Genomic DNA, 26,834 nt, shown 5'->3' with positions numbered 1-26,834 from the left:
AAGGACCTATGATCTGCCATCCCCGTTGTCCTTCTGGCTAATGTCCTCTCCCTCCCCCACAAGCTACACAAACTGAGGCTCCTCAGTGTCAAGAGGGAACTTGGCAGCAACACTCCAGTCTTTTGCTTTACTGAAACGTGTCTGAATGCCAACATCCTTGAAAGTGCCCTACACCTTCCAGACTACAGCCTCATTCGGGCCGACCGCAAAAAAAAAAAAGAAAGGGGGGCAGCATCTATTTCTACATCAGTGTCATCTGGTGCTTCAGCAACCCTACACTGGCCAAGAAATGCTCCCCGGAACTTGAACTCATCCTTGTGAACTGCAGGCCGGTATATTCACTCAGGGAATTCTCCTCCTATGTCCTTGTTGGCATTGACATTGACCTGACATTGGCATTGACATTCCACCTGATGCCGAGGTCAAAACTGCCCCACACCAGGAATGCGAACAGACCCTAGGTCATCAAGCTAGGCACTATCCTGACAAGACAATATACATTGTTCAGCGCTGCATAAGATGTTGGCGCAATGTAAACACTAAATAATAATAATAATATCCTCTTAATTATCCCTCACACCTGGGCAACCGTTTCTTTAGTTTGCTCCCTTCAGGCCGGTTTCGATCCATCTACAGCAGGACCTCAAATCACAGGAACAGTTTCTTCCCTTCAGCTGTCAACTCTCTGAACTCTCTTCACATACTCCCCCTTCCACCCCCATTGATCATTCTTCCTTTACAAGTTGAAATCGATAGATCTTGATTTAACTGATGCACATTGTACATACAGTTAGGTGCAACCTTTGGGCAACCTTGTTAATCGTCATGATTTTCCTGTATAAAAAGTTGGTTGTTACGATTAAAAATGTCAGTTAAATATATCATATAGGAGATACACACAGTGATATTTGAGAAGTACAATAATTGTTTAAATAAAATTAGGCAGGTGCATAAATGTTGTCATTTTATTGATTCCAAAACCTTTAGAACTAATTATTGGAACTCAAATTGGCTTGGTAAGCTCAGTGACCCCTGACCTACATACACAGGTGAATCCAAGTATGAGAAAGAGTATTTAAAGGGGGTCAATTGTAAGTTTCCCTCCTCTTTTCATTTTATCTGAAGAGTAGCAACATGGGGGAAGGGGGGGTCTCAAAACAACGCTCAAATATTGTTCACCATCATGGTTTAGGGGAAGGATACAGAAAGCTGTCTGTTTCCACAGTTAGGAACATATTGGAAGACCACAGAAATGGAAGATCACAGGCTCAGTTCAAGTTAAGGCTTGAAGTGGCAGACCAAGGAAAATCTTGGATACACAGTGATGAATGATGAGAACAGTCAGAGTCAACCCACAGACCGGCACCAAAGACCTACAACATCATCTTGCTGCAGATGGAGTAAGCCCACAGCACAAACAGAGCCGCTTGAGGTATGCTAAAGCACATTTGGACAAGCCAGCTTCATTTTGGAATAAGGTGCTGTGGACTAATGAAACTAAAATTGAGTTATTTGGGCACAACAAGGGGCTTTATGCACGGATGAAAAACAACACAGCATTTCAAGAAAAACACCTGCTACCTACAGTAAAATATGGTGGTGATTCCATCATACAGTGGGGCTGTGGGGCCAGTGCAGGGACTGGGAATCTGTACACACTGCTGTGCTTGCTCTGCGCTTTTAAAATCGCATGCGTTTTTTAATTGCAAGGTCTTTTGAAAAATCATGAAAATCATGCAGACCTGTACATACTGGTGCGATGCGTTTTTTTCTATTCTCATTAAGGCTTTGCGATTTAAAAAACGCATGCGATTTTAAAAGTGCAACACAAGCGCAGCAGTGTGTACAGGCCCAAACTCGTAAAAAATGTTTTTACACATCATGTAAAATTGGTTCATTGTTTTTGACCAGGATTGCCATTTACTTTTGATGTTGTAATCACATTTTAAGTAAGTTGCTGAATTTTGTAATGTTATGCTGTTGAAAAACAAAAAAAGGACTGTATTTAAGGTGACTGTTACTGCCTTTATATTACCAATATATATATATATATATATATATATATATATATATATATATATATATATATATATATATATATATATATATATATATATATATATATATATATATATATATTTTATTATATTTACAGTTTAAGGTAAAAATGCATACTATAGGAAAAATACACCTTTATTTTAAATTAAATGTCATCAACATATAGTATATAGTGCCTACAACATAGGTTGTGACAGAAGGCATAAATCGCCAAATAAAATTAGTTTTTGTTTTAGATTATTGTTAAAATGCATAAAAAAATAAAATTAATCTTTAGAAGAAACAAACAAAGACTTAATGGGGTTGATGCACAAAAAGCCAGGAACATTTGTAACATTGCACACCAAGCAGCAATGTTACCGGTCTGTACTGAAAATAGTCATGCTTGATGCGCCGATAGCGTAATTAGCAACACGTGGTGCAGCAGTAGCATAGCTCCTCAACAATGATGTGGCCTGTTCTGAGTGGAAACTGTTCCGTTGAACCGCTGTTCTGTTCTGCAGCTCAGTTTCAGGGTGTTGGCCATCTTCTTATAGCCTAGAGCAGGGGTGGGCACATTTTTTGAATTGAGGGCCACATGGGATTCTCATGTTGAGAAGATGTGGGCGGAGCTAACTAACATAACAGTGTAATGCAAAGACTCTCAAAACACAGGCAAAGTGACCATAAAGGTAATTAGACAACATTCCCCAAACCACAAATGGCAACAGCCAATACACATAATGAGGCAGCGTTTCATCAGAAAAAAACACAAAAGTGCAGCGTTTCCACAGAAAATACACATAATGGCGCAGCGTTTCACCAGAAAATTCACATAATGGCACATGCATTTCCCTAGGAAATACACACAATAGCGCAGTGTTTCCTCAGAAAATAGATAATGCGGTAGCGTTTCACCAGAAAAGACAAACATTACTTACAGTAGCATCTTTTCCAGGAGTGGGAAGAACAGCAACTCTGAGACTTGTCTCCCTCCATTTCACGCTGGACAGGAAGCTAGTTAAAACATCTTCATACTTGTTAGGCAGGCAGCATATATAAGTACATCATGTTCTACCCTCTTGTGTTAAAGGGACACTTAAGTCAAACAAAAAAAAAAAATGAGTTTTACTCACCTGGGGCTTCCAATAGCCCCCTGCAGCTGTCCGGTGCCCTTGCCGTCTCCCTCCGATCCTCCTGGCCCCACCGGCAGCCACTTCCTGTTTCGGTGACAGGAGCTGACAGGCTGGGGACGCGAGCGATTCTTCGTGTTCCTGGCCACAATAGCGCCATTTATGCTGCTATAGCATATATTATATACTATATAGCAGCATAGAGGGTGCTAATGTGTCTGGGAATGCGAAGAATCACTCGCGTCCCCAGCCTGTCAGCTCCTGTCACCGAAACAGGAAGTGGCTGCCGGCGGGGCCTGGAGGATCGGAGGGAGACGGTGAGGGCCCCGGACAGCTGCAGGGGGCTATTGGAAGCCCTAGGTGAGTAAAACTCTTTTTTGTTTGACTTAAAGAGACACTTAAGCCAGAAAAAAAAATTGAGTTTTACTCACCTGGGGCTTCTACCAGCCCCCTTCAGCAGTCCTGTGCCCTCGCAGTCACTCACTAATCTTCTGGTCCCCCGCTGCCAGCTAGTTTCGTTTTTACCGACAGGCCCGTCAGGACTGTCCACGCGTAGCTTTTACCGCATTCCCGACTGTAATTAGCGCTATTGCAGACCGCAACGCGTACAAAAATACGCGTTGCCGCATTACGCACGCATTGATATGCGACAACGCGTATTTTTGTACGCGTTGCGGCCCGCAATAGCGCTAATTACAGTCCGGAATGCGGAAAAAGTTACGCGTGGCCAGTCCTGACGGGCCTGTCGGCAAAAACGAAACTAGCTGGCAGTGGGGGACCAGAGGATTAGTGAGTGACTGCGAGGGCACAGGACTGCTGAAGGGGGCTGGTAGAAGCCCCAGGTAAGTAAAACTATTTTTTTTTTTTTCTGGCTTAAGGTTCACTTTAAGTGCCCCTTTAATAAAAAAAGACTCCACAAAGAATAATGCTTTAAAAATAAATTTAATAAAGAAAATACCAGTCCTTCAGACTCCTGGAAAAGACATTACCATAAGCAATTTTTGTCTTTCCCAGAATGTCTCAGGACAGCAACCCTGAAATTATATACAAGATATATTTAGGGAGGAACAACAGCCTGCAAAACTTTTCTGCCAAAACTTAAATCTGAATTTATATAGATATATACTGTATGTATATATTATAATATAATAATTGTATATAGTATAATATTGTATATATATATATATATATATATATATACTAATATACATATACAGTGGTGTGAAAAACTATTTGCCCCCTTCCTGATTTCTTATTCCTTTGCAGGTTTGTCACACTTAAATGTTTCTGCTCATCAAAAACCGTTAACTATTAGTCAAAGATAACATAATTGAACACAAAATGCAGTTTTAAATGATGGTTTTTATTATTTAGTGAGAAAAAAAACTCAAAACCTACATGGCCCTGTGTGAAAAATAAATTGCCCCCTGAACCTAATAACTGGTTGGGCCACCCTTAGCAGCAATAACTGCTATCAAGCGTTTGCGATAACTTGCAATGAGTCTTTTAAAGCGTTCTGGAGGAATTTTGGCCCACTCATCTTTGCAGAATTGTTATAATTCAGCTTTATTTGAGGGTTTTCTAGCATGAACCGCCTTTTTAAGGTCATGCCACAACATCTCAATAGGATTCAGGTCAGGACTTTGACTAGGCCACTCCAAAGTCTTCATTTTGTTTTTCTTCAGCTATTCAGAGGTGGATTTGCTGGTGTGTTTTGGTTCATTGTCCTGCTGCAGCACCCAAGATCGCTTCAGCTTGAGTTGACGAACAGATGGCTGGACATTCTCCTTCAGGATTTTTTGGTAGACGGTAAAATTCATGGTTCCATCTATCACAGCAAGCCTTCCAGGTCCTGAAGCAGCAAAACAACCCCAGACCATCACACTACCACCACCATATTTTACTGTTGGTATGATGTTCTTTTGCTGAAACGCTGTGTTACTTCTACGCCAGATGTAATGGGACACGCACCTTCCAAAAAGTTCAACTTTTGTCTCGTCGGTCCACAAGGTATTTTCTCAAAAGTCTTGGCAATCATTGAGATGTTTTTTAGCAAAATTGAGACGAGCCTTAATGTTCTTTTTGCTTAAAAGTGGTTTGCGCCTTGGATATCTGCCATGCAGGCCGTTTTCGCCCAGTCTCTTTCTTATGGTGGAGTCGTGAACACTGACCTTAAGTGAGGCAAGTGAGGCCTGCAGCTCTTTAGATGTTGTCCTGGGGTCTTTTGCGGCCTCTCGGATGAGTTTTCTCCGCGCTCTTGGGGTAATTTTGGTCGGCTGGCCACTCCTGGGAAGGTTCTTCACTGTTCCATGTTTTTGCCATTTGTGGATAATGGCTCTCACTGTGGTTCGCTGGAGTCCCAAAGCTTTAGAAATGGCTTTATAACCTTTACCAGACTGATAGATCTCAATTACAGTACTTTTGTTCTCATTTGTTCCTGAATTTCTTTGGATCTTGGCATGATGTCTAGCTTTTGAGGTGCTTTTGGTCTACTTCTCTGTGTCAGATATCTCCTATTTAAGTGATTTCTTGATTGAAACAGGTGTCTCAGTAATTAGGCCTGGGGCTGACTACAGAAATTGAACTCAGGTGTGATAAACCTCAGTTAAGTTATTTTTTAACAAGGGGGGCAATCACTTTTTCACACAGGGCCATGTAGGTTTTGAGTTTTTTTCCTCACTAAATAATAAAAACCATCATTTAAAACTGCATTTTGTGTTCAATTATGTTATCTTTGACTAATAGTTAACGTTTTTTGATGAGCAGAAACATTTAAGTGTAACAAACATGCAAAAGAATAAGAAATCAGGAAGTTTTTCACACCACTGTATGTAATATAGGTGATCGACAACAAACCTAGAATGTTCTTCCAGATGAGTACTTGGGTGCCCCCACCCTGCTATATGATTTTGGAAACACCGACATATTTATAAATAGTGTTTTTACGCATCATTGCGACGCATAGGGCAGCCAATAAGATTGGTGGAATGACTGACTGATGGACGTTGCAGCCAATAGAAATACTTGCTTCAGGGGATGGATACAAGCTCGCATTACTCCACCCCTCTGACTAGTATATAAGGCTGTGAAGGACTACGTCCCATTTGATGCTTGACTGAGCGTGGGAGCACAGCTCTCATTTTTATTTTCTTTACATAATGATTGATGTGATGTTTCTATGCACTCTATACCCTAGCACTTAGCACTCTCTATCCCTGACGACGGCCCCATTAGAGGGGGTTGAAACATGTTGGATTGGTGGTGGGGGGTTTTGTAACTAGCACTTTAAAGAGACACTGAAGCGAGAATAATTCTCGCTTCAGAGCTCATAGTTACCAGGGGCACGTGTGCCCCTGCTAAACCGCCACTATCGCGCCGCTAAACGGGGGTCCCTTCACCCCCACAACCCCCCCCCCCCTGCAAAATCAACGACCAAATTGGTCGTAAATTTTGCTCTTCCTGGAGGCAGGGCTAACGGCTGCAGCCCTGCCTCTCAGAGCGTCTATCAGACGCGCATCGACGCCTCTCCCCCACCCCTCTCAGTGAAGGAAGACTGAGAGGGGCGGGGGAGAGGCGGAGGTACGCGTCTGATAGACGCGCGGGAGGCAGGGCTGCGGCGGTTAGCCCTGCCCCAATGCGGAAGAGAGTCTGCGATGTACGGAGGGGATTTGGGGGTGAAGGGACCCCCGTTAAGCCGTGGGATAGCGGCGTTTTAGCAGGGGCACACATGCCCCTGCTAACTATGAGGTCTGAAGCGAGATTTATTCTCGCTTCAGACTCTCTTTAAGCAATCTCTAGTGAGGATTAGGTGGGATCAATTATTATATGGACCTGTAGGTCATATATTGACTATTATTACTTTATTTACTATTATATTTACACCTACCTCATGTGGTTTAAAAGAAAATATACCAAAATGTGGTTTTAAGATTGACGAATAAAAGTTATATTTTATATATAAGTATTCTCTATTTGGGAATCTTTCTGTTGTTCTGATAAATATCAGTTTGTGTGTATTGTAAGATCAGAAATGTAGGTTGGACTGGTTTTGTGTACGGATTTGTAGGTCAGACACAATATCTTGAATCTGATTCTGGACTGGATAGGAAGCCAGTGGAGGGATTCACGGAGGGGAGCCGCCCTGGTGGAGCGATGGGAGGAGTGGATAATTCTGGCTGCCGCATTCATGATGGACTGCAGTGGGGCTATTCGGGTCATAGGGAGACCAGACAGAAGGGCATTGCAGTAGTCGAGGCGGGAAATTATGAGGGCAAGGATGAGGAGTTTGGTGGTGGCAGAGGCCAGGAAAGGGTGAATCTTACAGATGTTACGAAGGTGGAAGTTGCAGGACTTTGTGAGGTTTTGGATGTGGGGAGTGAAGGAGAGTGCGGAGTCCAGGTTGACACCCAGACAGTGGGCTTGAGAGGTAGGGCGAAAGGTAGTGTGGTTAACAGTGACCTGCACATCTGGGAGGTCCAGGGATGACCAGGGTGGGAAGATCATAAATTCCGTTTTGTCTATATTTAGTTTCAGGAACCTAGCAGACATCCAGGAGGAGATGGCAGCCCGGCGAGTTGGTTTGCATGACTGGCCTCTCTCCTTTCGACCCGGGTGATGGCAGATTAATCTCAGTCATATGCTCCTCCCCACCCTCTATTGCCAGGGAACCCGGGGAGAGCTGCTCGCTTTGTCGGTACGCACGGCCTGGCTGTTTCCCCCTCCCTTCTTGGGGATCGCACCTGATGGGCTCGACTGCTCTGCCGCGTTTCCTCCTCTCTGGTTTGGTGGTGGTGGTGTGTTCTCGTCGGCTTCTGCGGCCTCCCCCCTCTGTTGCGCCGGCACCATTTTAGATAGCATGGCCCCCTTGGCGTTCACTTCTCTCAGAAATCGCTTGATATCTGACCCGGAGGAGTTTTTTTTTTTTAGTTTGTTTCTGGCGCTCCCTGTCAACCGTTTCTCTGCTGGCATGCTTCGGTATCCGGGGATGGAAAAGAGTGCTTCAGCAACTATTTATGCAGGGTTTTGTCTTTACCATGCCGGGAGCTCTGGATTCAGGATCCTACTCCGCCATGAGCTAGCCACGCCCCTTGGATTACCTTATTTAAACAAGCGGCCGCTGCCTCCTGCATCAGGAAAGGCTCACTGGTTCCCCCTCAGCTTGCCTGCCTGCTTGAAGACTCAGATCCACTTTACCCGCAGAGCCGCTGCGAAGAGAGTATAGCAGCTCCCATAGCGCATTTACCTTGTGTTCTGATTAATTATTTTTGCGCCGTTTGCATCATCCATTCCCCCATCCCCACCATCAAGAAGCTGAACATAAAATCTATCCAGTCATCCATTCTTGGAGCTATTGGTTCTTTCCAAAACTTTACTATTAATCTGTTTGCAACAGTGGCAGTAGGCATCTCCAAATTGTCAGTGTTCCCCTTATCATCTGTAGGCCTAAAGTTGAGCAAAGCTGAGTTGGCATTGAAAGATTAAGAAATGTTTTTATTTATTTCCAAATGACCTGTATAACAGGGCAGGACCACCACATATGCATAAAAAAATCAGGTTTCTGCATGGCATCTCCAGAATAACTTGTTTGAATTTAGCCAACATGGTAGGTGTAAGGCCCAAACTTTTTGAAAGCACATGTTAGTTACCTGGTAACATCATTTTTAGTAACCTCCAGGATAGGTCCAACATGAGATGACATAGGCTCCTCCCAAGAACAGGAAACGTAAAAATTGAGTACTCACATATACAAATACTGTATATAATCAATTTATTAGGGTGGCTTATGGACCTGTCCTGGAGTTACTAAAATGATGTTACCAGGTAACATGTGCTTTTTCCAGTAACCTCCAGGACAGGTCCATCATGAGAAGATAAGCAAGAATCTTACCATTTTAGGGTGGGTTAGCTGCCTGCAGAACTTCTAAAAGATTGTTGTCTTGCGGACATCAGATTCACCCTGTATTGTCTTTAGAAGGTGCCGAAACTTGTCCACGTAGCCACTCTGAAAATGCTCTGTAAGCCCATGAAGTGGCTGCAGCCCTAGTAGAATGGGCCCTCACTATAACTGAAAGACTAGAACCTGTCAACTTATAGGATTCCTCTATGCATAGTTTTATCCACTTTGCTATTGTTCTTTTTGACATTTTCATACACTTAGATACTCCTGTAGCAATAAATAGAGCTCTTGATCTTCTAAAGTCTGCTACTGATTCCAACATCTTCTGATATCTAAAGATGGTTCAGAATTATATGAAGGTAATACAAACTCCTGAGACCTGTGAAACTTTGTAGCCACCTTAGGTAGGAATTCTTTACGCGTTTTTAGAATTACTTTATCATTGAAGAAAATACAGAAAGGTTTGTTACAACATAAGGCTTCCAGCTCACTCACTCTTCTAGCTGATGTAATGGCCGTCAAAAAAATATTGTCTTCATTATTAATAATAAATTTCAAGGGAATATCCGGGATTGGTTCAAATGGTTCCTTCTTTAAGGCTCTTAATACTAATGATAAATCCCAACTGGGAACTGTCTTAGTTATTATTGGTTTCTTTCTTTCTACAGATCTAAAGAACTGAATGATAAAGGGGTCCTCTGCTAACTTTACATTCATAAAAGTTGATAAGGCCACTACCTGTACTTTCAAGGTACTAAGAGTTATATTCTTCTCTACTCCAACTTGTAGGAATTCTAGTACCATAAGGATAGTTTCCCCTGAAAACCCTGACTGCTCCTGCCACATATTAAAAGTTTTCCAATATTTTAGATATATTTTACAAGTTACTTTTTTCCTACAGTCTAATAATGTAGTGATAACTCTTTCCGAAAGGCCTTTCTTCCTTAGAAGAAACCTCTCAGAAGCCAAGTAGAGAGATTTAGATTTGGTATGCAGTCTAACCCTTTTCTTGACCTCAAGGTTACCGATTCCTTCTGTGGAATCCTGCATGGACCGTCCAGTCTCATTTTGAGAAGGATTGGATATCTACTTCTTCTCGTACAATCTGGGGTTATCATGATCACTGTAGTTCTTGACTGTATTAACTTCTGTACTACCCGAGCAATGAGCTGAATTGGAGGGAATGCATAAGCTTTCTCGAATATCCATGTAATGATCCGCTCAGCTGGCTGCACAGGCAGACAGCTGTTTGACCATTCCTTGAGTCTGTGGGATACAGGTCTCTAGATAATAGACCTGTCTTTGCTTTGCAAGCTTCAGACCTGCTCTGCTGCTGAGGAATTTGCATATACTGATTATGCAAATTGCCTAGTCGCCTCCCTTGGAGGCTTGCAGCATAAATACCATGTGATCCCACAATCCTTTGCTGGTCATCATGATTTGTTACTGTTGAAACACTCCTAGAGTGTCAGCCTTGCTATTGTTTGTTAAAGATTATCTTAGAGTATTCCTGGGGACTGCATTAGGCATCCCTCTAGTACAGTCAGGTTGTATTATTTGTATTGCCTGTTCTGTCTTCTGTTTGTCCTTGCGATTGCACTGCCGCCAGCGGTTGGCGATGGTGAATCGTTTGCTCCAGAACCTGGATCACACTTGCTCTGGCGGAAAGAGCAGTGGATCCTGCTAAGCTCTGTTTCTGTGCTTGGATCGCACTTGCTCTGGCGGAAAGAGCAGTGGATCCTGTTAAGCTCTGTTTCTGTACTTGGATCACACTTGCTCTGGCGGAAAGAGCAGTGGATCCTGTTAAGCTCTGTTTCTGTACTTGGATCACACTCGCTCTGGCGGAAAGAGCAGTGGATCCTTCCTGTCCTGTCCCTGAACCTAGATTGCACTCGCTCTGGCGGAAGAGCGGTGGATCTTATCTGACCTATTCCTGTTTCTGTTCGTTTGTCTGTCTGGATTGCACTCGCTCTAGCGGTAGCAGCGGTGGTTCCTTTTGTACTCTGTCTGGGAGTGTAGGCCAGAGCTGCGGTTGCTGCTGGCTGCTCCTTCTCTCTGTCTTGTCTGATACGAACGCTTGCTGTAGGCTCGGTGGGGTAATCGTTAAGCAAGCGTTCGCGTTTTCTGTTTTGGGTTTGTGTGGTGTTGGTTAGTTAGGGTGGCGTGCTTGTCTGTTGTGCTTATCGTGCGGAGACCGCGCCGTAAACGCGTTCGCTGTTGCAAATGAGTGCGGTGTTCACGTTTAGCTAGCGTTTGTTATTTTCCTTATCTTCTCCTTGTTGTTTGCTGTGCCTTTGCTACTCTCGTGCTCTGTCTTGCTCAGTCTTGTGTCACTTCTGGCAATCGCATCTCTCGCGATTGCGTTCCTACTTTGTTTCTGCTGTTGTGTGTTCACCGTCGCGGGTTGGCGACTAGATTGGTGCACACACATACATTCTGTCCCTGTGCTCACTCTCATTGGCAATCGCATTGCTTGCAATTGCATTCTCACTTGGTTTCCACTGTTGTGTGTTCACCGTCGCAGGTTGGTGACGAGATTGGTGGACATACATACATTCCTTCTCTGTGCTTATTCAGTCTTGTGTCGCTGTTAGCAATCGCCATCTCTTGCGATTGCTTTCCCACCTGATCTTCACGGTTGTGTGTTCATCGTCGCTGGATGGCGACTAGATTGGTGGACACACATACACCCTGTCGCTGTGATCTCTCTCTTTAAGGGATATCTTGCCCTGTATTGCTTCCCCTCGTACAATTCCTATCTGGCATCTGTGGCTGTGCAGAGGATCTGTTCTTCTGCACTCCACGGCTCCATCTGCCGGCAGGAATTCCCCTCCACAGGTGCATTGCACCTTTTGCTGGGTTCTCTCAGATTATACGCTTGTGGAGGATTTCCGCAGTGTCAGCGCGCATCCTGTGCGCTGACCACGGAGCGAATTCCACAACCGTTACAATCCAATTCTGGCTTAGTGCATCCACTGCCTCTGCTCCCTCCCTGGGATTGGGGGAGTAAAATCTTCTGCACTTTGTGTTTTCCTTGTTTGCAAATAGGTCTATCTGAGGATGACCCCACTTCTTAACTAGAACTCTGAAAACCTTTGTCGATATCTCCAATTCTGAATTCGACAGTCTGTGTCTGCTCAGAAAATCAGTCATGTTGTTTAAAGACCCTTTCAGATGAATTGCTGATAATGAAAGGAAATTCCCCTCTGCCAGTATCAATATTTCCATCGTCAGATCCAGGACGTTTTCTTGATCTCCCCCCCCCCCCAACAATTTATGTATGCAACTGCTGTTGTGTTGTCTGTCCTGACCTGAACATGTTGACCTTTTAACAGATGTAATGCTTGTTTCAGAAATTCTTTTATTGCTCTCAGTTCTCTGTAATTTGACGACTGATTTCTCACTATCCTTGGCCAAAAACCCTGAAAAATTCTTCCTTCTAGATGCGCACCCCATCTGAGAAAACTCGCATCTGTGGTGATAACTCTTGGTGTGGGAATACTCCATCGTCTGACCTCTGTGAGAACCTTTTCCAGTAGCCACCAATCCAACGACTTTAGAATTGCTTTTGAACACTTTAATAGGTTTTCCAGATCCTCTTGTTTCTTGCTACAGTTTTCCATCATCCAAAACTGTAGACTTCTCGTATGCATTAGAGCCCACTGGACAGCTGGAGATGTTGATGTTAGCAATCCTAATACCTTCATTATTTCTCTTATTGATATTATCAGATCTCTTTTGCAATCTAAAAAACAATCCTTTTTGTTTGTGATACTTTTTCTTCCGTCAGATACAGTCTTTCTGTCTCTGAATTCTATCAGGACCCCTAGAAACTGAATCCTTGATGTTGGTTGAAGGACTGACTTGTCCCAGTGTATGATCCACCCTAAATTCTGTAGCTGTTGTAGAACCCTTGTTGTGTGATCCTCCGCTTGTTTGTGTGAATCTGCCACTACAAGAAGGTCGTCCAGATAAGAAATAACCCGAATTCCCTGTGTGTGAAAGCTCCTTAACTCTCCCATTACTTTTGAGACTATGCGGGGAGATGACGATATTCCGAATGGTAAGACACTGAATTGGAAGTGTAGAACTGACTTCTTTTTCTTTACCGCAAATCTTAGGAATTTCTGGAATGAATCTCGTTGGAATGTGCCAGTAAGCATCTCTTAGGTCTATATTTGTGATTATGCATCTTCCAAGGCCTGTTTCCTTTCCTTGTCTCTTGGAAGAGGAGTAGTGATGAATCTGTTTCTTGGCATAGATTGAAATGGAATCTTGTACCCTTGTCTTACCAGATTGAGGATGAAATAGTTTCTGCTTATTTCCGTACACTGGGAATAAAATTCTGTTAGACGACCCCCAACTTTTACTCTGGCGTCACTTCTTCTCTTGAGTGTATGTGTTACGAAAAACATCTTTTTCGCTCCTTCTTTATTAATGGCCCAGAGTTCTCTCCTCTGTTGAGGCTTCTCTTTATTGTCCTGTCTGTTTCTTCTGAAGAATTTCTTATTTTGAAAAAAACGTCTTTTTCGGAAACCCCTTCTTCTTATTAGACATTCTTTCCAATATTTTGTCTATCTGTGCTCCAAAAAGCAATTCTCCATCAAAAGGTATATTACATACTCTAGCCTTTGAGGCTTGACTGCAATCCCATAATTTATTCCAAAGATTATGTCTGGCCACGTTAATTAATGCTATCGTTCTGGCATTTACTCTAATATTTTCTGCTGCTGCATCAGTAATATAATCTGTAGCTTTGGATACAACATCTAAGGACTCTAAAATCTTCTTTTTAGATGCTCCTCTTTCAACATTTTCTTCAACTTTCTTTACCCATAACGCCAATACCCTTGCCACACAAGTCGTAGCTGCAGCAGGTCGAAAGTTAGCATTGGCCGAAGACCAAGCCGCCTTTAAAGCAAATTCGACTCTTATCTTGCGGATCCTTGAGGTTATCCAAAACCTCAAATGCCAGCTCATTTGTCTCAACTGGTAAGTTGTCCTGAACACCAATCTATACTGGGGTTGTGAATCTGCAACCAAAGCAGGCCTAGAACCAAAGGAATAGATGGCATCCTGAGTAAATAAAACTGAATTTTTTCAAAGTGCAAAGCCCCAACCTGAGACTTCAGGTGTTATAGAAATGGGTTGTTTAGTTTGTAGAGGAGTGTCGTCAATGGCCGTGACATAGAGCTTGTGCTGCAAAGATACGGCAGGAATACCTAAATCAGCGGCACGGGCAGTATCAATGAAGTTACCCGCTGCTCCAGAATCAATAAAGCTTCAGAATGGAAAGACTTTTTCCGGAGCCTTCTTTGCAGAACAAGACTGCGCAAACTGACCTTTCCCACCACAATACATACAAAGACCATCCTGTCTTCTCCTAAGTTTCTCAGCGGGGGAATGTTTAGAAAACCCCAGTTGCATGGGCTCTTCACTAGAAGTGGAAGAAGAGCTACTCGGCCTAACATTTCCTGACGTAGAATAGGCCCTACCCTGACGTCGGTGCCTAATCCATCTATCTACCCTTATAGCCAAAGAGATAGCATCCTCTAAATTCCTAGGTTCAGGATGACCCACTATAACATCATTTACAGAATCGGCTAAGCCGAACAAAAATTGGTCTAGGAGTGCTGCCCCACCCCATTTAACAGAAACAGACTATCTCCTAAACTCAGCAGCGTACTCCTCGACAGTATGTCGACCCTGACGGAGGTCTCTTAATTTGCGAGCAGCCGTGGCTGAGAAATCGGGATCCGCATAAATGGTTGCCATGGCATCGAAAAAAACTTTCAACAGAGGTTAGAGCTTCATGATCAGGACTCAAACCATAGGCCCAGGTTTGAGAGTCACCCTGAAGTAAGGTCTTAATCAGAGTTATCTTCTGTGATTCAGTTCCAGAAGATCTAGATCTGACATCAAAATAAGACATACGATTCCGAAAGTTACTAAAATCGGATTGTGAGCCCGTAAATTTCTCTGGTAAAGGCATTTCGGCCTCAATGGTAGGTAGAATAGGAGCTCTTGGAGGAGCCTGCTGATTATTAGCATTAGCAGAAAGATTCATCTGAGCGAGCGTGTTAGACAATTGAGTCAACTGCGTCGGCTGAGTGGAAACCTGCTCAATGAGGTGATTGATAGCTCGTGCGAGTATCAAAATCTGGTCTTGCAGCTCATCCATATTTATGCGCCTTGATAATATCACGCTGATACGTGAAGAGATCTAACGTAACAAGTGCAAATCACAGAACTAGTGAGAAAAGCGTAGTCAGAGACAGGCCAAGGTCGTTCACGGAAGCAGATGACTGAAGTACAGAAGGGCTAGGCAAAATTGTAGTAAAAAAATCAGGCAGAGTCATACACATAAGTCAGATGTCGGTCGTATTGGAAGGATCAAACAGTAGCGAAGTCAGGGACAGGGCGAATAATACACAGATATCAGATGGCAGTAGTACAGAAGGGCTAGGCAGATATGAGGTCAAGAGGCAGGCAAAGGTCGGTACACAGAACAATACACAATATTACAAATAATACAATACCGACTGACTAGAGTACATATATATCGTGCTGATGCGCAATATATGAAATGTAGCTCTCCAAACTTTCTCTAGCTAAGGGCCAAGAACCAGCGAACTGATTAGTATCAAGGTCAGTCAGCAAGTGAATGCTCTGGTACATCACAGCTGACACCTCATCAGACACGCCTCCTCAGCCTATAAAGGCTGCTCTGCCCCACGCGCGTCCGTCTGGACGGACTGCACACGTGCGCGCGTTGATCCACCGCTGCAGGGGTGCTGAGCATGCCACTGGAGGATGGCAGCGCAGAAGTTCTACCACGTGTACGAACACCGCGGGAGCCCCTGCTGGAAGGTTAGAATGTTACAAGATGCCCGTAGTGGTGTGAGGGATTAGTGGGTTATGGTTGTTGCACTACTAGGACAAGCAGACCTGTCTCCTATAGCTAGCTTGCGCACTAACCGTGGCCACAGAAGAGCAATACAAAAGCAAGAAAAACAATATATCAGCCCTAAGAACGGCTTAGCTGTTCAGGACAATGTGGTAGCAGAAAGAATCTGCACTGAGGACACAGAACACAGGCCTACCTATTTCTTCCTCTCTGTCAGCAACACACTGTCCCTGCTCTTGCTAATACTGTAGCCACAGAATGAGTCTAATATGATTTATAGGGGGTGGGGGTCCAGGAGGGGGTGCTAGCTGATTGACTGCCATGTGTCTGCTGACTGTGAGGGTTCAAAGTTTAGCTCAATGATGATGTATAGGGGGAGATTGAATCCACCATGAATTCACCTGAGGAGGTAAATACGAATATGTGTTCTTTGTGGCAAAAATTTGCCTGGCTAATACTTCGGCCCATCTCTCAGCCCGAATCTGGCGAATCTCCATAGACTTCAATGGGCAGGAGAATTTTAAAACCAACAAAGACTGTTTCTGGCCGTTAAAGTGATGAAAAAGTAATTTCAAGGGGCTTAACACTTGGACTGTGGCATGCCGGAGCGGAGGGGGTTCCATGGCAAAAGTTCCACCAAAAAATTACACAGAGTCATGTTTTTATCACTAAAGGGCAGAATTCACATTACATTACTAAATATATGGACAGTGGATACTAGATGCCAGTAGTGTTGTGAAGAATTACTGGGTTATGGCCGGTGCACTACTAGGACCAGCAGACCTGTCTCCTACAGCTAACTTGTGCAGTGGAAGCGGTCACAGAAGAGCAATACAATAGCAAGAAAAACAATTTATCAGCCCTAAGAACGGCTTAGCTGTTCAGGACAATGTGGTAGCAGCAAGAATCTGCACTGAGGACATAGATACACAGGCCTACCTATCTCTCTTTCTGTCAGCAATACACTGTCCCTGCTCTTACTAACACTGCAGCCACAGAATGAGTCTAAGATGGCTGCCATCCTTTGCCTCAGTGATGATGTACAAGGGTGGATTGAATACACCATGTATTCACCTGAGGAGGTAAATGCGAATACGCAATCTTCACGGCAAAAAAAATGCCTGGCTAATACTTCGGCCCATCTCTAACCACTACCCGACTGCTGTTGATATTAAAACATCCAGTTTGTCTGTTAATGGCAAATAGACATTTTAAAACGTTGCCCACCATGCACGTGCACCCCCGACACACGTACCCGACAAGACTGACTTTGATTGGCGAACAGGAACATGTGTTCCCTGAGCCAATTAAAGTGCCTGTAATGGGGGGGCGCATGCGCGGCGCGGAGTGATGCAGATGCACCTTCCGTAAGCTCCGCTCACAGCACAGGCCGGATTAGCCCAATCGCCCTCTAAACGGGATCCCTGACCGCTCAAAATCACACATAAGTCTGGGGAAGAGACACGGAACTTGGGGGAATGTCACAGCAGACAGCCAACAAACGGGATCAGCAGAACAAAGCGGCTGATTTCTTCAAGCCACGCGAGCCGTCCCAAAACAAGATGGCGCCGGGGAAGGAGAACACGGAGAGAGACCAGGCGACTTGCAGCAAAGAGACCTTCTCTCTTCAGGACATTCCCGCATTGATGGCAGACCTCAAAGAATCCTTTAGAGCTGACCTCCGCACAGCGGTTAACACAATTACAGCCCAGCTGGATGAACTAGGAGGTCGTACGCATGTACTAGAAACGCGGGCAGATGACATGGCAGACGCCATTAACACTTTGCAAGATAACCAGGCAGCACAGGATGAAAGGATGACAACCACGGAGGCCAAACTTGAGGACATGTTTAACAGGGGTAGGAGAGACAACCTAAGGCTGAGAGCAGTACCTGAATCAGTGGACGACATCAGAGGCTTCACTTTTGCTCTTTTTAAAGCGCTCCTCCCAGATTGCAGCGAAGAACTCCTGAGGTTCGATAGAATACACAGATCGCTGGTAAGGCCCAAAAGACCCGACCTACCCAGGGATATTATAATGAAAATGCATTATGCTGAAACTAAGGAACACATCCTGCGCGCCGCCAGAGGAATGGGACAGCAAGGCATAGGAGAATACAAGGTACAAATCTACCCCGATATCTCCCCCATTACACTGGCAAAGAGGCGCACCCTGAAGCCTATCACCCTGGCCCTACAAAAGAGAGCGATACAATATAAATGGGGGTTCCCTTTCGCGCTAATCTTTACCTGGGGCTCCAAGAGATACCAGATCACTACACTCCAGGAAGGCCTGAGAGCCCTGAGGGAGAACAACGCACAGGAGGGCAGCGAGGAAATGATCACAGAAGCTGGAGGCACAACAAAGCGTTTACAGAGAGACTGGTCAGTGTCTCCTAACAACACCAACAAAAGGAATAAAGATAGACATGGCACCCCATCTAAAATACCACAAGCCCAGAGGACCCTGGATTTAAACAAATGATGCACCCCAAAGGTTAACTGTTATCTTCATGAGAGCTCTTCACCACGAATCTGCACAAGGAATCGGATCCCAACAGGGGGCTTATTCTATACCTTATAAGTCTCACAATCCGGCCGTACTGTGGAGAGGTGTGGCCCCGCCTCTTATCCCTCTATTATCTGGGACGGGCACAAGGAACATCTGTGCAAGCTTCTCCCAGATATGTTTATAGGTCTATGGACCTACAGTTCTCGGCTAAATAGCCAGTTGTTTTATATTCAGTTTGTTATTTTTCTATTACTATTACTAGTTTACTGCTTATTAAGTTTAAGTTTATGTGTACCGGAGACATATTCCTATAAAGGATGTTACAAAGAGGTTTATTCCGTTAGGTTTATCAATAGACCCACTCAGTATTCTAATGCAGTTATAAGATTTCTGTTAGTGCAAAGAACGTACCACTTCCAACCACCATGAAAGTTGTGAGCCATAATACCCAGGGGCTTAACAGCCCAATTAAAAGGAACAAATGTATAAATTATTATAGATCCCATCATCCCGATATCATACTTCTTCAGGAGACCCATTTTTCCAATAAATCTTTCCCGAAGTTTTTCCATAAAGATTACCCCAATCTATACTTAGCTAACCATCCATCTAAAAAAATAAATGGAGTGGCAATCTTAATACATAAGAGCCTTCCTTTCACTCTGATTAATAAGAGGAAGGACAAAGAAGGAAGACTATTGATCCTAGAGGGGGAAATAGAGGGTAAAGGGCTAACAATTGTGAATATCTACGCCCCCTCCAATAAAAGTGGTACCTTCTTTGCTGATGTAACTAACGAGATGAGGAAAACCAAAAACCCTGCAATAATCATGGGAGGCGACTTTAACTTAATAATCAACCCTAAAATAGACCACCAGTCTCCCAATCCCACCACTCTCAGACCCAAACCCACTAAATCCTTCTATAATTTACTTAATGAGTGTAATCTAATCGATTCATGGAGGGAAGTGCACCCAAGGAAAAGTGACTTCACCTTTTTTTCAAACCCGCATAAAAGCCTGTCCAGAATAGACTATATTTTTGCTTCCAAGCTAATAATCACAGGCATTAAATCCTCCAAAATCATGCACATGCCCCTATCTGATCACTCCATAATGGTATCTTCCTTTTCCCCGCTACATAGCATACCTAACAAACTAAAATGGAGGATACCCTTATTCTTTCTATCTAACCCAACACAGGTAGATAAAATTAATTCTTTACTACTAGAATACTTCGAGTTCAACAAGCCCGAGGACACTTCCGCCAGTACTTGGTGGGATGCCCACAAGGCTTACATTAGGGGTCATATCATTAACCTCCATAGCTCCCTTAAAAAAGACAAGAAAGCTCTTCAAAGGGAGCTAGAGTCCAGATTGCAGCACCTTAACAGAACATATTCCTCCCAAATGTCAATTCCAGTTCTGAAGCAGATCCAAGAGGTAAAAGAAAAATTGGATACCTTACTAACAGAGGACACAGCCAGACAGTTCAGTTGGCTGGGAGCCAAAAAATTTTATTTGGCAAATAAAGCTAACGCCAACCTAGCCAGGAAACTCAACGGTCAGAGAAGGGCCCATACTCTACACCCACTGAAATTGCCCAAAGGATCACTAACGCATAACCCTAACAAAATTATAGAGCTCTTCAAGGAGTTCTATACTAACCTATACAAAAATAATAAATCATCCACCCCAGATAACATAAGGGATTTCCTAAACCAGGTCCCCCTACCACAAATAACACCAGACCAACTGGAATCCTTAAACGCTCCCTTCACCCTAGCTGAAGTAATTTCAACAATCAAGGGCCTTAAACCCTTCAAAGCCCCGGGCCCGGACGGCTTAACTCCGCATTATTTTAAAAAATTCCAAGACACCTTAGCCCCCCACCTACTAACTTACCTCGAATCAATAAGAGCAGGCCATAAAATCTCAGATGAATCTAATAAAGCCACTATAATAGTGATCCCCAAAGAGGGAAGAGATACCAAACTATGCAAAAACTATAGGCCTATCTCTTTGATAGACATCGATCACAAAATCTTAACCAAAATCATGGCCCTGAGGTTAACAGATATACTACCTAATTTAATCAAAAATGATCAGGTGGGGTTCCTGAAAAATAGACAGGGGACGGACAACATACGAAAAATATGTAACATACTTTATCATGCCCAAGCGAATTGCCTTCCTATGCTACTGCTGGCAGTAGACATAGAGAAGGCTTTCGACTCTCTTAACTGGTCGTACCTATATGAGGTGCTGGATAGATACGGTATAGACGGCCCCTTTGTAACTATATTAAAAGTGTTATATTCCAACCCCACTGCCAACATACTTAACGCGGGTTTTGAGTCAGAAAGTTTTAATATTGAACGGGGCTCCAGACAGGGGTGTCCCCTCTCCCCTGCCTTATTCATCTTGGCATTTGAACCACTATTAGAATATATTAGGACCAACCCCAATATCCAGGGCCCTCTGATAGGTAATAAGGTATATAAATGCAGCGCTTTTGCGGATGACCTGCTTCTAACCATCACAAATCCACATATTTCCATCCCCAACGTCTTAAATTCACTCAAGACTTTTGGTCTAGCTACAGGGCTAAAAGCCAATCCAGATAAAACAGAAGCCTTGTTAATACAACACAGCCCAGAGGCGGAGGGAAAGCTAAAGGGCAATTTCGATTTCGTATGGAAGGAGCACGCCCTAAAGTACTTGGGAGTAAAACTTACCCCGGACTTGGATAAAATTCTGGACTTGAATTATATTCCCTTATTTAAACACATCAAATCTAAACTACTTACCTGGAGCAGACTGAGAGTTTCCTGGCTAGGTAGGATAACAGCCACCAAAATGATGGTACTACCAAAGATCCTATATCTCTTTAGATCGATCCCATTATCATTACCTAGGTACAGACTAGAGGCTCTTCAGAGGGACATAAAGAAATTTATATGGGGGAAAAAGAGACCTTCAATAAAAGCCTCCATATTATGCGGCCACAAGGAGTGGGGAGGGATGGGAACCCCAAGTCTAATAAAATACCAAGAAGCAGCCAGGGCAGCCCAAATTCTGAGCTCCTCTTTTAAATCGCACAATCCACAATGGAAAGACATAGAAAATGTATACATCTTCCCCCATAGAATTCAAGACATACTTTGGGTCTCACATACATGTTTTTCTCCCAAAATATTCAAAAATCCCTTGACGAAAGACGCTTTCAAATTGTGGAATACTCTACGTTTTAAATATAAGTTGATTTCTAGCAACTCTCCTCTCACCCCGATCACTAGAAACCCAAATTTTATTCCAGGCCTAAGAACAAAACAGTTTGATTGGTGGACAGAGAACGGATTTAACACATTAGGAGACCTTTGCCCCAATAACGAGGTTATATCCTATCAAGAGCTAAGGTCACATCATGGTGTGCCGCTAAGGGAATATCTCAGATACCTCCAGATCCAGCATTTTATTAAAGGCCAGGGTCCACAACCATTCCCACTCGAGAGATCTGTTATCGAACGTAATCTAATATCGAATGGAGACGTACCCAGAACGATCTCCGTAATCTATAGACAGCTGATTAGACCACGAGATATCGAAACACATGCATACCAGAGGAACTGGGAGAGGGACATTGGGGAGCCTATTCCAGAAGATACATGGATACAGATTTGGAGGAATTGCTTTAAATGTTCTAGTAACTCATCCCTAGTGGAAACCTCTCTGAAGGTTCTCTACAGAACATACCTCACCCCTACCAAACTCTGTCACTTCTCAAACAAGTATACTAGATACTGTTTCAGAGGCTGCCAGGAGGAGGGTACCTTTTACCACATATGGTGGGAATGCCCCAAAGTCTCCAATATATGGAAGCAAACGGCATTACTCTTCAAGGAGATCACGGGGGAGACCATAGCCCCCTCCCCGCTAAATTCCTTATTAAATGTTAAATTTGAGCAGCTCTCTAAAGCAGAGAATTCATTATATACCAAAATAGCCACAGCCAGTAGGATACACATCGCACACTCCTGGTTGTCTCACAACCTATATTGGGATCAGATAACATCAAAAATCTCAAACATCTGCACAAATGAATATTTAACAGGTTTAATAAAGGAAGAAACAGACCTCTTCTACAGAACATGGGGCCCTTGGCTCAAATCTAAATATGGTAAAAACCTTTGCTTATAGGGACGACCCACACCTATTGCTACATAACCACCTTCACCCTAAGGGGGAGGGATAAGGATACTATGTCCACTAATATGTTCTCCGTTCAGTGACATTATGTAAATCTTTATAAAGCTAAATATGTCATGATATTCGAAACATATGCATGTTTTACTTTTCTTTAATAGGAATATGTTATTATCATTATTATTAGTATTACTCTTTCGCCTGTTATCAGTAACTGGCCATTTAAGGACTTTATACACACCAGGAAGGGATAATTTGTATTACCTGCTTTATATTCTTGCACCGGCCTAAGGGTCGGACATGTTTGTCCCACACTGTTATATGCAAAATTTGTACTCATGTCTTACCTTTTACGGTTCAATAAAATCCTTTTGAGAATAAAGTGCCTGTAATGGAAAAATTATGGCTTCAACGAGAAGCCAATGATCTTTCCTGTAACAACACTGCCTATGTGTTTTGAACTTTGTTCGAAGCACATAGAAGTGTGTGTGGCGACATCTAGTGGTAACAAAATAACACATTTTACACACTATAAATTTAATGAAATAAATTAACCACTTAAAGAAAATCTGTAACAAAAAAACGTCCCCTGGGGGGTACTCACCTCGGGTGGGGGAAGCCTCCGGATCCTATTGAGGCTTCCCCTGTCGTCCTTGGTCCCACAGTGGCAGCGAAAATCCTCCCGGAGCCCCGGCGATGTAAATATTTACCTCCGTGGCTCCAGCGCAGGCGCAGTATCCGCTTTTCCCACGGAGATAGGCGGAAATAGCCGATCTCCGTCGGGCCGCTCTACTGCGCAGGCGCAAGTCTCCTGCGCCTGCGCAGTAGAGCGGACCCGACGGAGATCGGCTATTTCCGCCTATCTCCGTCAGAAGAGCCAAAACAGTGCTCCCACTGGAGCCTGGAAAGGTAAATATTGAACAGGCTGTCGGATTTGTCGCGCCAGCTTTGAAGGGCTGCAGCGGGAGAACGGGCGAAGCCGAATTAGGATCCTGAGGCTTCCCCCTCCCGAGAAGAGTACTCCCCAGGGGACGTTTTTCTCGTTACAGTGTCTCTTTAAGCTTATCTGGACGAGTATTCTCGTCTTGATAGGTGCCGCTAAAGTCTAACTGGACGAGTATTCCTGCCCTGTGCAGCCCGGCGGTTTTCTGTTTCAGTGATTGGGGAAGGGAAACTAAGCTTCCCGGAACCAATTGCAGTGCATGTAAGGAATCGACATGACCATTCATAAGGAAGTACGTGAATAAACGACAAAAAAAACAAAAACAAAAAAAAACACGAAACATTCCCTGGGAAACCAGGTAGTGTTTCTTGCACCATCTAGTGACAAAAAATTAAATTACATACCAGAGATTTTTTTTCATGAAAATAAATTATTAACCCCTTCCAAAGCACCCCCCCTCCCCCACCCACCCATTTACCATGCAAACAACAAAACAAAAGAAGTAAAAAAAAAATACCCACATAAAAAGTTGCCTTAGGGACTTTTTTTTGAAATATGTATGTCATGAGGGTATATTACTGTTATTTTTTGACATAACAGTTAACAATTGATGGAACACACACACACAAACACAGAAAAATACACATTTATTTCCACAAAATATATTGACGTAATATATTGAAAAAAAACCCAAAACCTTCATTTCAAAATATAGAAATGGAGACCGAGAGCCCAATATAGTGTAGTATGTTTCAGAAATTGAAGCAATACGAGCTTGGCACCTCTGTGGAGGTGCCATGCTCGTATTAGACCCCACGCTGTGTGATACTCCGGTTGTTTATTGCCTGATGAAGCGGGATGTTGCCCGTGAAACGCGTTGCAGATATTGTTTAGGAGTATGCAAATAAATTATTGTATCTTCAATCAACAGCATCGTGTCTGTTTTTTGGGTGCTGCCGGTCCACCACCGCCACCTGAACACTTTTTAAACTTTTTAGTGAATTTTATTCTTTGGCGCCTCTGTATATTCATTTCAAAATAAATAAATAGTCACCATACATTGTACTAGGAACACAATTTAAACGTTGTAATAACCAGGACAAATGAGAAAATAAAATTCATTGGTTTTATTTACAGTAGCATTTTTTATTTTAAAAATAGTTGATGTATTTTTTTTAAATCTTTTCTCTTGTTTTCCCTTTAAAATTAATAGACAGTAAAGTAACTACTTAAAATAAATATTGCCCCTAAAAAGCTTAACTTGTGGGGAAATAACAGATATAGTTCATTTCGATGTGATAAGTAGTGATAAAGTTATTGGCAAGTTATAGACAGGAAATCTGACAGGAGAAAATTGCTCTGGTCCATTAGGGTAAAGTGGTTAAAAAGGAATTTGTTAGAGCAACGAAAAATATCAATGGGGCTACACATGGAGCAATCATAAGCTGTTTTCCATAGGTTCATTTTACTGTCACAGGACTTGCATACAAGAAGTAAACTATTTCCAAATAAAACATCTGGGACCGACTACAAGAAAGTACACACATATGCAGACAGTACAAATGTGATAATTAAAAATCTTACCGCCTCCAAGGATGAGTGTAGGTAACTGCCATTGTAAAACATATTTCAGACACTTTCCCATTCCTTTTGGAGTCATATTAAAGGAACACATGGGGTCTCCCGCAATTGTGTCAGCCCCCAACTGCAGAACAACAGCTAGTGGGTTAAACGATGCAAATACTTCTTTTAGCACTCTGCAAGAAAAAAATACTGATATTGATTGAACTACTAAATAGTTAAATACAGACAATAGTCCTGTCAATAACTAGCATACAAGACACGTCAACACTTTGGACATTTATAAAAAATGTATAGGGTGGAGTATGTAAACACTGCAGAAGACATGCTATTTTGCTAATTGATCTCTAAAAGCAATAATTATTACACTTTTATACTACAACTTTGAAAAATATATTTTCAGTGATTAAAACATACCCTTCACAGACTTGGTAATATTTGTCATCAGTTATACCATCTTGTAAAGGAACGTTTACACTGTAGTATCGCCCCTTGCCCAATCCAATATCTGTAACATCACCTGTTCCTATTAAAAAAATAAATACAAATCAGAGGCTTCATATTAAAATCCTTATAACAAAACAACATGTAAGCAGTTACACTCTAAACCATAACAAGCAAACTAAATTTAATCTAACACCACCATTACATAGTTAGGGGCTCTTTCACATGAAAGACTGACAACACCACACTTAACTACTTGTCAGCAGAAGATAAGGGGAAAGAGGCGCCCAGATATGATGCAATACGTTAAAACCAAATAAAATGAAAAAAAGAAAGGTGGCTTACCTCAATGAAGACAAATTCATGTGTTAGATTAATTTTTATTAGTATGCACTGGCTTAATTATCCAGTGCATACCAATAAAAATTTATTACACCTCACTCCTTTTTTCATTTTATTTGGTTTTAACGTATTCTTTTATATTTGGGCGCCTTTTTCCCCTTATCTTGTGCCTTCACCCTCCTTCAGGACAGGTATCATCCCTTTTCGATCCTTGGTGGTCCTCACCACCCTCCAGGTCAATTGGGCTGTATTTTTGTTACAAGAGTGCAACCATCTCCAGCCCTGTCTGGAAACCCGAGTGGAGTCAGGGTTATACAGCTTCATCTGCCTACAGTGGTCGGTTGCCGTTCTGAAACCCACCCTTGTGAGTATTATTCACCCACCACTTCTCTCAAGCATTTTAAAATACTGCACCATTTCGGCTTCTGTTGGCTCTGTGTTTTTTCTTGCGGGGTATCTGTAGTCATCCCCAACAATTGCACTTGTCAGCAGCTCCTGTTTATGTGCAAGGTGCTTGCAGCTAGATGCACGAGTCCAGCAATTGCGTCTATCTTTTGACAACCACTCCTGGATGATGCATGCTGTGGATTCTAACTGAGCAATATCCGGGTCAATTGCTGACATGCTCGTGGTTACAATGCTCCCATTCGGTTGTGTTATTTTGCTGTTGGAAACCATTTCAACATAACTCTGGTTGATTCAGAAGCCCCCAGAGCAAGGCAGAGCTGGGCGACAAGGGGGCATGACCTGGCTGGGGGCTGGTGACCTCACTGCTGGACAGATAGGGCAGTGAAGGTCAAGGTCTCAAATTAGGGAGGGCAGGGGACCTGGGA

General features: G+C 43.1%; 1 protein-coding gene across 7 annotated transcripts in view; it reads right to left on the bottom strand.

Moving 5' to 3' along the window:
• Positions 1–26,834, bottom strand: part of HDAC8 (histone deacetylase 8) — a 645,099-nt gene that overhangs the window by 264,751 nt on the left and 353,514 nt on the right. For all 7 annotated transcript variants that reach the window (XM_068248048.1, XM_068248047.1, XM_068248043.1 and 4 more), the window contains 2 exons: positions 25,633–25,741; positions 25,219–25,391 (listed from right to left, as the gene is read on the bottom strand). In XM_068248048.1, the coding sequence (XP_068104149.1) occupies positions 25,219–25,391; positions 25,633–25,741 (282 nt within the window). The remainder of the gene's footprint in view (positions 1–25,218; positions 25,392–25,632; positions 25,742–26,834) is intronic.

Source organism: Hyperolius riggenbachi, chromosome 8, assembly GCF_040937935.1.
Source record: "Hyperolius riggenbachi isolate aHypRig1 chromosome 8, aHypRig1.pri, whole genome shotgun sequence".
In the NCBI taxonomy this organism is placed as follows: domain Eukaryota; kingdom Metazoa; phylum Chordata; class Amphibia; order Anura; family Hyperoliidae; genus Hyperolius; species Hyperolius riggenbachi.
Note: the sequence above shows the minus strand (reverse complement) of the source record. Positions and strands in the feature narration are given on the sequence as shown.